The 13,237-nt window shown below is 38.4% G+C and overlaps 1 protein-coding gene across 1 annotated transcript in view; it reads right to left on the bottom strand.

Moving 5' to 3' along the window:
- Positions 1–1,650: 1,650 nt before the first annotated feature.
- Positions 1,651–13,237, bottom strand: part of PPP1R36 (protein phosphatase 1 regulatory subunit 36) — a 20,994-nt gene continuing 9,407 nt past the window's right edge. Inside the window, exons 3-10 of the mRNA XM_039875219.1 lie at positions 13,025–13,122; positions 12,860–12,926; positions 10,742–10,840; positions 7,069–7,203; positions 3,552–3,594; positions 3,039–3,217; positions 2,760–2,951; positions 1,651–2,241 (exon numbers count right to left, since the gene is read on the bottom strand). Of these exons, the coding sequence (XP_039731153.1) occupies positions 2,055–2,241; positions 2,760–2,951; positions 3,039–3,217; positions 3,552–3,594; positions 7,069–7,203; positions 10,742–10,840; positions 12,860–12,926; positions 13,025–13,122 (1,000 nt within the window). The 3' untranslated portion in view covers positions 1,651–2,054. The remainder of the gene's footprint in view (positions 2,242–2,759; positions 2,952–3,038; positions 3,218–3,551; positions 3,595–7,068; positions 7,204–10,741; positions 10,841–12,859; positions 12,927–13,024; positions 13,123–13,237) is intronic.

Genomic DNA, 13,237 nt, shown 5'->3' with positions numbered 1-13,237 from the left:
AGCTGGGCCTTGTGACTTGCTTCTAATGAATAGAATAAAACAAAAGTGATGAAATATTAGTTCTAAGATTAGGTTGTAAATGACTAACTTCTCTCTTGCTTGCTCTCTCTCCCTCTTATTTCTTCACTCTGATGAAGCCAACTACCATGTTGTAAGCTACTTATGGGGAGGCTCATTTGTCAAGGAACTGAGGGAGGCCATAGGCTACTTATAAGGAGCTGAGGCTTTAGTCCAACAGCCTGCGAAGAACTTAATCTTGCCAACAACCATTTGGATCGTACTGGAAGCAGATCAATCCCAACTGAGCCTTTAGATGACTTCAGCAATAGTCAACACTTCGATTGAAACCTTTTGAGAGATGATGAGTCAGAGGAGTCAGCTATGCTGCACCCAGATGCCTGACCCACAGAAACTGAGATTATAAATGTTACTGTCTTATATAAATGTCTTGGGGTAATCTGTTACACAGAAATAGATAGCTAATACAATCAGGAACATTCCCCTCCTTACTTCCCACCTAATTCCTATGTATCTTCGACTCGGATTTAAATGTCACTTCCTCGAGGATGACTGTCCTTTCCTCTGACAACCCTCCACACATGTGCAAGTCTCTAGTTATACACCCTCATAGCATTTTCCTCTCTTTTGCCTCACTCATCACCATTACGATAGTTCATTATCTGAATATTTGTTTCCTGTCTTCCCCAAAGACTTGTCAGTTCCAAGTCAGAGGGCTTTTTTCCCCACACTGAATTCCCAGCAGCAAACATGGTGCATGGCACAGAGTGGGGATATAGTAATTGTAGAATGAAAAAAATGATGTTGCCGTCTCCCCTTGAGAACTTGATCTCTGAAGGCAGGGCATCTCCCTCCACACACTTGCAGCATGCACTCGGGGGGCCCAGTGAACTCGGGATATGGTCTGTGGCTACAACTGAGGTGCAAACCTAGGACCTTCTGTGTGTAAGCAGACATGCTAACCACTACACTATGGAGTCACCCCCATCTACAGGACTTTTTAAATGATAATACTAATCAGCAGTTCAGGATTCCACCTAGTGAGCTGGTTTCATTAGCAATTCCTAATATTCACTATCTACAAAGTAACATCCAGCTCACTCCCTGACTGGACATTCAGCTGAACCTTCCAGCCTGTGCTTCTACCTCGCCCCTTCACATACACCATGCTCTTGCCATTCCTGTCTCAGCACACATTTCTTCGTCTCTACCTTTGCACATGTTCTTCCTCTGACTGGAAGTTCCCCCTTTAGTGACACTCAGTCCTTGTAATGCCAAATTCAAATCAGAATGCTCCTCGTCCCCCAGAAGTGACTGCTCTTCTGCTCTGTCCTCTCAGGGTACTCAGTATTTACCTTTTTTATGGCGTCTATGATATTCAATATTGTATTGTGAGAAGGTATGTATTTTACGTATCTTCTCTACTACCCAGAACTGGAGAGTATCGTCTTTGTCTTAATCTGTTTTCACTAGGCAACCTAGCACAAGGCTCTGGATGGAGCAGGGGTTTAATACATATTTGTTTTAAATGAATAAATGAAAGAATGAATAAAACATATGCTAAAAGGCTTTTAAATGAATTAGATATACTTTATATCTTAATGTCAATAATAATAATAGCCATAGAAAAAATTTAATGTTGAAAACATCTTAATTTGCCTTTTTATGAAATTTTGTTTTTAAACATACCAAAGATACACTCTCACAAAGCTAAAAGGAACTTAGAAATGAATAAACAGAATGTTTCTTTACTAGTCCACTAGAATACTGGCTAACTGTTCTAATATGTTACTCTAAATGGTCAAATGGAAAACAAGGAAGTAAATAAATGACAAAGCAAACTATTAAATATAGGAAAATGAGCTTTTCAAGAGCTTTCTTGAATTCTTTAATAGGCCATTCAAACTTTTAACAAAATAATTTGAACAATTAAAAAAGTTTAATAATAACAAATATTAGTCCTATATAAAGTGATTTAAGTCAAAGTAGTTTACTTCAAACACAAGGACTTAATTACAGAAATGAAATGTACCAGATTATTTAGGGAATGATGTTTGAGGGGACAGTCTTTTCATGACTAAGTCCAGTGTATCTTGAATCCTCATGTTATTACTTTCTATCAGGGAAGAATGTCTTGCAGCCGCCTTTGTGTTTTCTTCTGATTCAAAGGGGAGGAGGGTATGGGGGTTGAACAGACATCGAGGCTCCCCCAAGATGCCAACTCTGTGAAAAGAATTATGGGTACAGATAAAGCAGTAAGGCCAAAGACTAAAGTATATGGTTGCGATTGTGTTTATGCGCGCGTGTGTGTACTAAAAGACATACACACACACAAACACAACTATTTTTGTGGGGGGGAAGCATTCCTGTTTCCCTGAACCACCACTATGGTCCTAAATGTGGGTCAGAAACTCAGCCTGCAGCTGGGTTTTCTGCTGGCCCTTCCCACGTTTCCCAAAGATTATTCTATTGGAAAAACCTCAGCCTTATCAAGTCTGCTACTCAGTCATCCAAATTAGAATTATTTGAATTCTATCATAACTTTCTATTTTTTTTCTAGTCTAGATGGGTGTACCATGAACTGCTCTGGAAAGGAAATGGAGAGACGCAGGGGCGGGTAGAAAGATGGTGCTTTCATCTTTGTTCAGCTTTTGGGAAGAGGCGCAATGTCTGAGCCCCTTTCCCTCCCAGGCCCAGTGCAGGAAGGAACACTCTGTTTTCAATCTCGTTGGGCTACTTACATTGGCATGTGCACAGAATCCAGATTTTCCATGCACTCTTCCCTCTGGGCTGAAAATATTAAGTCTCCTTGACAACACTTTTTCTCAAAGACATTCTGAGCTTTTTCTCTGAGAGATGGCAGCAGAGTAGACATGACTGGAGAGCGCATATAAATGGCTTTTTTAATCGCTGGGCGTTTTGCCATCATTCTCCTGTTGAGGATGGGAAGGTAACATTTAGGCCCCATCATCCTGTTTTCTGGAGATGTCTTTGAACTTAGGAAAGTCAAAAGGTCATACCTGAATTGTACAAAAGTCATGCGTTTCTTTTCCCCTCCTGATTCTTCATCCTCACGCTTCCTTCGAGGAATATTGAACATATTGGTACGAAAGAGCCTCCCTATTTCCTCCTCAATCTCTGTGAAATATTGACGTCGGAAGACAATCCAAGCTACATATGTACAGAAAGTGTAAAAGGACTGCAACGGAAAACGGACAAGAATCACAACCCATAGCTATGATATGGAAAACTCCAACCTGTCTATATAATACTGCTAAGTAGATATAAACCCAGATGACCTACTTTCTCAACATTCCTAAAAGCTGTGGAAAGTTATACATGTACTCACCTTTGCAGAAGAAAAATAAGACTGAAAATTTAAGGTGTGACATAGTTTGTTAGCATCCTTTTTAGAAAGGACATTCACTAAAAATAAGTGCCTGACAAATGGCTATTAGTTATTACTATATAATGTTTATGTCAAAGAAATGTTTCATATCAAAGAAAAAAGCCCCAAAACGTAAATGACTCACCTCAAAGAATTTCCAGTCTTTCTGTGTATCTGATATTTTCTCCCTGCAATAAATCACAACTATAGGTTGACAGGGAAGTTTGATCTTTCAGTGATCTAAGCAAGCCCTTACCTTCAAAATGCCCCTTTGCAGGATCATTACTTGTGGCCTCAAGATCTATTTAGCCACATAAATGCTATCAAAAAGCATTGATAATGAGTCCCAATATCTTTTTCTCCAACTTCTTAGGTTACCCACATCAAAATCCCTAGAATGCTCAGTCAAAAGTTAATCAATGTAACTTCAAGATAAACAAGCCAGTCAGGAAATGTGTTCTTCCAAATGCTTCTGGTGATGTGAGTGCTGCGGAGGTGGGGAGAGTAGAAATACGGTGAAAAGGCAACATGAGGTTTTAGTAGATATGGAAATAAAGAACTAGAGAGTAAGTCAAAAATAAAGAAAAAAAGGAATCTTAAACAACGGTTGTGGCTATTGACTACAAAAAGAAACAGAAGCAAAATGGACAAAGGTCTATGCCGTACAATCAAGAGACTGGGGAAAGTAGTGTGCTCCTGCCCTTCTAAATGAGGTAGGTAGACTGAGCCTTGTTTTTTAAAGGCAGGCATTTTCCCAGGAGTCCTTGCAACACAAATTCAATGTTAAGGAGAGTGTACCCGCATGGGCACACTTAGTGAACTTGGCCTCCCCTCGCTAACACAGGCCATTCCGATTGCCAACCTTAAGAAAGCAGGCATGGCCTGGGGAGGACTTGAGAGTTGACAGAGAGAGCTATGTACCTACGGTCACTTGATTAGTCATAGGGGCTAAAGCCAGATCCAGGGCACTTCAGGGTTGATTCTGGTTTCGCTTCTGCTTTTGCTTGCGCCTTCCTTGGAGTAATTGACCTAGGACTGGCCCTGGTATCATGCTCTCCAGAACTATCCTGAACTTGCATGGTCTGGGGAAGATGACCCAAATCCCTCAGGACTTTCAGTCTTTTCACAGGGTCTTCATGATTTGTATGGGCCCAAACTAGACCTCCATTTGGGGGAACCACTGAAGAGGTGGTTCAGCCTTTACTGGGGCGGGTCCCTCCCCTCCTACAGAGTCTTCATTTACACACTGGTTTCCTCATATGCAAGTCTTCAATAAAGAATTAAGACAATGGTAATTAAAGTGAACATTTACTAAGTGTTGACTATGTACCAAGTACTATGCTAAGCCCCTTAAATTTATTATCATATTTAGTTCTCATAAGATCCCTATGATGCAGTCATCATTATTATTCCCACTTTACAGTTGAGAAAACTGAAGTTCAAAGTAAGCCCAAAGACACATATTTAACTAGGGGGAGAGTCTGTACTAAAACTCAGGGCCATCAGAGCTCCACATTTATCCTCATAACTAGAATGCTAGGGAAACAAGTTTTTTGTTTGTTTGTTTGTTTTAAGAGTATTTTATAGAATATTTTGAAAATATTAAACAACAGAGCCCAACAGAAACATTTCCGGACAAGCCTCAGCATCTTTCTGTGCCACCGGAAGCCTCTGCCTGACAGGAGTGCTTATGTGGTATTTCTGCCCTTCCATGGCTTCTGCCAGCTGAAACCAGAGAACATGCAGACCTCCAAGCTCCCCGGCCATTTTCAGTGGCCCGATAGGATGCTTTCTTATTCCTTCTTGCTACATAAGACTCTTAGCTCTAAACCAAAAATAAGGAAAGTATATCATATTTTTAGTTATTCCTGAAGGGATACAAAGCCTAGAGCCAGGCCAATGGAGTTCCGGGCTGGAGATTAAAAAAAAAAAGTCATGTGTCCATTTGTCCCTTGCTGCTTTAGGCAAAATCAGGTTGAAGTTAAGGTCAAGGCCTGCTTTGTACAAGGGAAGAGAAATTTCAAAGGAATGTGTTTGAGAGATGGGAAAGAAGCCTTGGTGCCAGTGACTGGGCGTGAGAGTGGGGGAATAGAGTTTAAGGATGATATATACACCTGAGCTTCAAAGAACCCTTTCTCCCCATCCTCATCCATACCCCTAGCCTCTTTGGTCACTCATCAAATGACAGCTGCATTGAGAGCACAGAAGGAGGGTATAAAGCTTAAGGAAGAAGTAGGGGTGGAGCCAGAATTGGCCAAAACCAAAGAACAAACATAATTCCATAGCATGTGCTGTGAACAGGGTTTGCTTCTCTCTCCTGGAAAGCACAGAGAGCTTTCACTGAACATGTTCATCAAAATTTTGCCAAAGCTTTTGTGATATCAGGATTTCACAGATGTATTTAGAAGAGAAAGACATGTCGTCCTACTTCTCAAGAAACACGAAAGCACTAAATTAACAGCCCCCAAACTGCTTGTTCTACTGAAATCTTTAACTCCAGAGATAAATAACATAAGGTGATCCAGTTCAATATTAAGTGTGTACAGATTAGAGAGAAAAGTCAGAAAATACGCATGAAAATGTTCTCACTAGAATATTTCACATTGGGAGGAAGTGAAATAATAGAATATTGAAATCAATTAATCACTCATAACTGGCAAAAACATTGCCCTTATCTCTTAGATAAAATCAACCAAAAGAATAACATAAACTCTATTCAACAGACATAATCAACACCATGGCCAATTAACAACTTTTACTGGCAAAAACTGTAATCTGTTTTCCTCAATATCCTTTGCTCTTGACCTGTATGGAATGTTATGTAAATAGTGGGTGGTAAGCTCTAAACTGATTCTTCTCCAAAACGCTATCCGACAAGCAGTTGAAAAGCAAGTGATGTTGCATACGACGGCAAAAAAGACCAACAACATATCCTGGAAATGAGCTAGTACTAAACTGAGGCAATCACTTTCAAACACAATGAGTTCCTTGAAAAGTCTGAATAAAAATTATGTTGTAATAAAAATGATTGTTAAAAGTATAATATTTGAATGGAGGTTCTACATCCAGGGAATTAAAAGATATGCTCAAATATCTAATTATGATATAACTATTTATTATAACTATATTTTTTATCCCAAAATTAGTTTGTAATGCATATGTACTATAAAGATTAAACATTAAGTATAGGCCAGGGGTCCCCAACCCCCTGGCCACAAACTGGTATCGGTCTGTGGCCTGGTAGTAACTGAGCTGCACAGGAAGAAGTGAGTGGCAGGAGAGGGAGTGAAGCTTCGTCTGTATTCGCAGCCGCTCCCCAGCACTAGCATCACCTCCTCAGCTCCACCTCAGATCATCAGGCACTAGATTCTTATAGGAGCACCAGTCCCTGCTGCCAGAAAGGTTGGGGACCACTAATTTAAACCCAAGCAGTGGAGGGCTGTTAAAATACGATCTGAGGTCCTGGAATTCTTCCCATATTCACTTGGCTCTCTCAAATGAGACATCCCATGTGTTTGGGACAGAGTGTCAGCTGACACCAATTATTCTGTACAACAAAAAAGGAACCTTTCTCAAGGGCACCAAAAGCCAAATTTAAGAGTCTTAAGGATGTGGATATACCAACAAGTGAAGGTCAAAAGAAATCCTAAGTAAGCATTTACTTTCCACAGCACATGTGATGCTTATCAGGCATTCCCAAGCCCAGGACAAGGACGCAGTACTTCTTCGCCAAGTATTTTTGTGCCACTTCTAACTTACTTAAAACCAATTCCATCTCTTTTTTCTCTACAAGGCCCCTGGAAAAAGAAAAAAAAGATCATTTGGATTAATTTTGGCAAGTGCATATGTTAATGAGCGACAAGTCAGAAGTATAAACTGTTTTGAAAGAAATACAAGTGAGTCAACACACCTGACTTATCCTTTATTTATTTCATTCGAGCTTTGGCAGAGGGAGGTTCTCAAAGTCCTTTGATGTTTATCATTGTCATGGGCATTTCGAGTTTATGATGAATTTCTACTTTTTTACACATTCTTCATGCCTTGCATCCTTAATTTTATATACAGGCAGTTCTAATTTATATAGAACAGTTCGACTGACAAATTACCTATCTTGGTTTCTGAGGCAGCTAGCAGCCCACCTCCCTGCTGTTTTGCTAAAATAGCCATGGAGACTCTTTCCCACCTCAGCGGCCCCTGGGTTCCTGATGTCACTACTAAGTGTGGGACTCAATGTTTGCCTATTCTCACTTTTGTGTGTGCTAAGGAGGCATCTGCAAGACAGCTACTCCAAAACTGTGATATCCATTATAATAACCCTACTTCCCAGTTCCAATTGAATTGCAAATAAACTTTAAGACAACCTGTTCTTAGGTTACAACATGTCTGAAGTCTAATTTTAGAAGTTTTTGCAGTACAATATAGAGGAAAAAATACTGCTGACAATACAGTCCAGTGACTGCTACTGAAAAGGTGTCACTAATTTTTTTTTCCTACCTTTTAATTTTCAGAAATATTTAAACCTGATGAAATGCAGTCTAAACAACAGGGACAAATTACTGCCCCTTCTGATGTTAACCACTAGACTGACCACGTGAGGATATACTGCGGTTGGATCAGAGGTATGTTTAAAGATAATACAGATGGTTCAAAGCACAAAACATTATCATATGTGATACGAAGGCTTGTGAGTCGCTGAAATAAAGTGAGTTTTTGGAATAGATAAAGTGGGTTCCAAATTTAAATGCTGAAATTTCATATAACACAACAAACACACATCCACACAAGCACTCCAGTGTCCATCACAGTGCCTGCCTCCATGAGGATACCATGAGGATATATTACGACTGAAAAATCAAGTGGGCAAGTCCAATAATTATAACAGAATTTCTCATGAGGTAAGTTACTTACAAGGGGTAGGATCAGAGTAGACAGGCACTCCAACCATCTGAGTCAGAGCAGCTATTTTCCATTGCTAGACAGTTGTTACAGCAAATATTTTATTATATAGCTGAACTACTGATGACTGACAAGACAAAGGGGACAAAGAATGCAGTATGAGCCAGGAACCATATCTCCTGGTGGTCTGGTGAGGGATAATTGCTTAGAATTGACACCAACACCTAGTCTGACATTTATCTTGGTTTCCATGCCATTCTGGCCATTTACTGACAGGACTCTTTATGATTACATTATTTAAGTTTACAGGACACAGCTAATCATTAATTATGAAGCTTTGGTGCTACCTGAAACTAGTCAGGTCTGAGTTCTCAGCATGAAAACATGAACAGAAACAAAAGCAGAAATACAAAAATAGAGTCAATTTTGTTCACATCAACATCTATATACTATAATTCCTAATTATAAATGGATATACTCTGGAAAAGAAAGTATAGTTGACGTGTAGCAGGTGGTGGGCACGTTGCACAGTGGTTTAGGCATAGGCTTTGGGTTCCATCAATTACAAGGCATGTAATCTCCAGCCCACTATTTAACCTCTGAGTCTTAGTTTCTTCATCTATAAAATGGGATAAGGCTGTTTCTTCTGGAATTTCAATCATCTAAAACCATTAAGTTGTATCTTTGCTATTCTCCTACATTCCTTTCTGCTCTCCTTTCACAATTTGTAGGCTTTCCTCCCAAGTGTCAAGTGCTAGGTTAAGATAACATGCATTATCTCATTTAATCTTCAAGATAACTGTGTGAAGTAAGTACTATAACTGTTCCAATGCTTTATCTCACTAATTTGACTAAATCAATTTTTTTTCCTTAAAGTTACTTATGGCCACATATCTCAATGCAATTTATATTTATTTCTATTATAATAAGTAAACTAATAGACTACCAGGAGCCTGAAAATGAAGTTATAATTTTTTTAGAATCACATCATAGAATCGATCATTTTAAGTCTTATTTCTTTCCTTTGTTATTCTGTAACTGACTACTTTCAAGAAAATCTACTTTATATTACTATGTTCTAATAAGTTTTAGTGAATTTTTAAAATAACTAAGAAACCTTTCTTCTCTTTCATCTATTTCTATAAATTAAGAAATGAAACAAATCTTTCTGCCAGACTAGCAATAATCCTCAGCATTAGGACAGAAAACCCCTCACAAAATGTAAGCTAACATGCCACCAAAGTCTAACAAGTTTCTTTTTGGGAACAGTAAGACTCCTCAGACCTCCTGAGCCCACAGACAGCTTGAGTCCTTTTGCTTGCTCTCACAGAAACATCTTATGATCTCTGGCTGCCCTGCTGTGAAATGCAGTCCTGAAATAACATGAGCGTTACATATTATAATGGCTTTACTAGAGCAGCAGTGTTTGAATTATTTATTTGGTTCTTTACAAAACTGCTGTCCAGATGCATTTACCGATCCATAAAATCAAACTGCTTTAGTTGTATATAAGGATTGTGCATCTTGATAACATTCTGCAACAACGAATTAAAGGCTCTACCAGCATTCCTAAAAGCTAACTCATTGGGTTGGTTCCACATATACTGGAGAGGGCAGCCTGGACATTTGGAAAGTTCCATGGCTTTTGAAAGGTCACCAAGCTTGAGAGGCATTGTTCTGCTCTGGACTCAGAATTTTGGATTCTTGCCCTGGGTGTACGGCTCTGAGTCACCTCTGTCTAAAGCAGTTAAATAATCTTCATATGTAGCCTAAGAAATTTTGTGGGTTTTTTTCCCTGTGATATAGCATATCATTTTGGTCATATATATTGATTTTTTAATTCTGTTTTTTAATTGGATGCTTACAAAACCTTTAGCAAGAACTTTGTAAGCATAAAAAGCATATGAGTTATATCTATATTTGCAATATGGTAGCCAAGAGCCCCATGTGGCTATTGAACACTTACTGTGGCTAGTTTGAATTGAGATACATTGGAAGTATAAAACAGAAATCAAATTTCAAAGATTTACTACAAAAAAAGGTAAAGTATTTTATCGATAAGTACCTAATATTGACTACATCTTATAATGATAATATTTTTGGGTCACTAATAAATAAAATATATTATTAAAATTAATTTCATCTGTATCTTTACATTTTAAAAATACAGCTACTAGACAATTTTAAGTTACATATGTGGCTCTTACTATATTTCTACTGGGCAGTGCTGGTCTACGTTATTCGGAATATTTTATTACCAGAATACCCACCTGAATTATTCAGTGAGCTTTAAAATACTGGTGAACTCCTCCCATGTAAAATGTTTTAGTATACTACACAAAGATGTAAAAATTTCCATAACTTCTTCACCCTGGACAACAGTTAGTTATAATACTGGCAGTGATAAAACTCTAAAGCACACTACAAAATCCTACTTACACCATATAGCTTTTGGGCTTCTTTTCCAGTGAGATTTTTTCCAAGTAATGAGATAAATAGTACAATAACGCCATGAGGAAATTATCAAGATTCTTATTCCTATGGGGAGATAAAAAAAAAAAAGGAAAGAAATTAACACTAACATATTTCAAACATAAGTTTCTCATAAAAATTATAGGAACACACAGCATAAGTAGATATACGTTATCATGCCTTTCACACAACTAATTTCCCATTGAAAATTCTATCTACTATATTGTTGAAGATATAAGAAATCTAATTTTTGTATGCAAAAGTTTTTGGAAGGTCAGACATTAAATCATCATTTTGATAATTGATAACTTAAATTGATAAGTTTTGCTTATCAGTTTTAAATTTTAAAAGTTTTATTATAGAAGTAATATTCTTCCATTGTTTAAGAAACATACAAATGTAGCAAGTTGAAAGTCCTCTCCTCTCACCCCTTTTCACCATCCTACTCCCTGGTGGTTACCACTGTTACAAGTTCATTATGAATCCTTCCTAAAATTCCCAAAGTATAGACCATCACATATAAGAGCCCCTCATCTCTACCAATACATATACATATGCATCAATATGCCTTAATTTTTTTTTGTAACAAATAGGATAATGCTGTATAAACAGGTCTTTGTAACTTGTTTTTGCCACTTAAATCTGTGTAACATGGACCTCTTCCATAATACTTTGTATAGGTTTACCTCATTCTTTGAATAGCTGAATAAAGTATTCTATGTCTCCTAAGTTATGGAACTAGTCCTCTACTGATAAATGTTTAGGTCTTCAAAAAATATTATAGACATTACTGCAGTAATTACCCTGATAACCGTATTGTTGAGTGACTTCCTGGAAGTAAAATTACTAGGACGTAGTATATACGTTTGTTAAAGTTTCATAAGTCTCACTTTCCAAAAAGATTGCACTGATTTACAATCCTGTCTCACTTGTTTTAAAGCTAGAAGTGACTGATTTCTTTCTAAATATATTTTCAAGACTGTTGCTGCTTCCTTCCTTCCCTAATGGAAATTCTTACTCTCGCATGCTTTCCTTAACTATTCCTTGACAGCAGGATGAATGAAGGTGAGCATTGCAGAGTTTTTTTTTTTTTTCCAGGATATTAATAATTACCTGTCTTAGGTTGGGTTCTCCCAGAAACAGATCCTGAGACAAAGATTTGAGAGTAAATAGTTTACTTGGAAAGAGATCTCAGGAAACATCAATAGGAGAGTGGGGAAGTGAGATAGTGAAGGGAAGGAAGCCAAGAAAGGGGTTAACAAGTTCATTATCACTATGGACCAATGAAGTTCAGCCCTGTAGGGGATTCTGGGAGACAGTACAGAAAACTTCTCAGAGTTATCCTGACAGATGGAAGCTGAGATATTCATTTATCACCCTCTCTGGCACATCACAGATTGAAGGTTGCTCCTCGGGCAGATTCTCTAGAACTCCTTGCTTGCCCAGTAGCCAGGCTGAGTATGCTCCTGTCACAAAATAAAGCTTTAGGCTGGGAATCTCAGGTGTTTGCCATAAGCAGCCTTTGCTGAATGCTGAGGAAATTTGGGAGGACTGCCAATAATCTTGGAGACCCAACTCTCACTGAGCACTCGCAAGTGCAGGAGCCATGTGAAGCACCTTCCAAGCACAGCCATACGGAGACACCATTACTTCCAATTTTGTATTTGAGGAAACTGAGGCTTAGAAAGGCCAAGAAGCTCGCCCAGAGGCACACACCCAGGACTTGTTGGGGCTGCTGAACACAACTAGTGGAGAAAACTCATCTTCAGTAAATGAGTATACTCTTTTCTGTAAATAAATAGTTTTAATAGTAAATAAAATAGTAAATAAAGGTTTTCTGTAAAAAACTATTCTGTAAATATAGTGCAGCCTTTATGGGACTCTGACAACATGCTCTCCACACTCCTTGCCCTGGAACTTTATTTTGGGCTTCCAGCTTCCTTTGATTTGGGACCTGAGAGGACGGCTTGCATAGAGCCAGCCCCGTGCCCTTTCTCCAAAACTCAGGTTTGTCATCATTTGTCAGATGGAATTACTTCAAAATAAAGGATAGAAGGTCTAAAGTGTCTCACAAGCATTACATACCTCATAAATGTTGAAAAAGAAAAAATCCGCTGCATCTCGGTCTCTTGTAGCAAAAGCAAAGCAACAACTGAAAGGAAAGAAGATGAACAATTGAAAGAGAGACAAAGAGCTGCTTTAGCGGTTCACACCAGATGAGAAAGTAAGGATGAGGAAACAGTTACTCACATTTAGCATCATGCAGTGTAACGTTGCCCTGCTGACCTCGTTTCTCTAAGGCTTGAGGTGACTTAGCATCTCTTGAAGCAAACCTTTTATCTGTCAACCTGTTTTAGAATAAAGCAGTCTCTAGTAGTGCTTTGAAAGGTTTTAGTTGTATTAATCCTGAGCATGAGGCTTTTACTATAAATTAATGAGAGCTTGAGTTTCATTCATGGATTC

The sequence above is a fragment of the Pteropus medius genome, unplaced genomic scaffold (genome assembly GCF_902729225.1).
Source record: "Pteropus medius unplaced genomic scaffold, Ma_sr-lr_union100, whole genome shotgun sequence".
Classification (NCBI taxonomy): Eukaryota; Metazoa; Chordata; class Mammalia; order Chiroptera; family Pteropodidae; genus Pteropus; species Pteropus medius.
The sequence above is the reverse complement of the archived record's forward strand: the minus strand, read 5'-3'. Positions and strand labels throughout refer to the sequence as shown.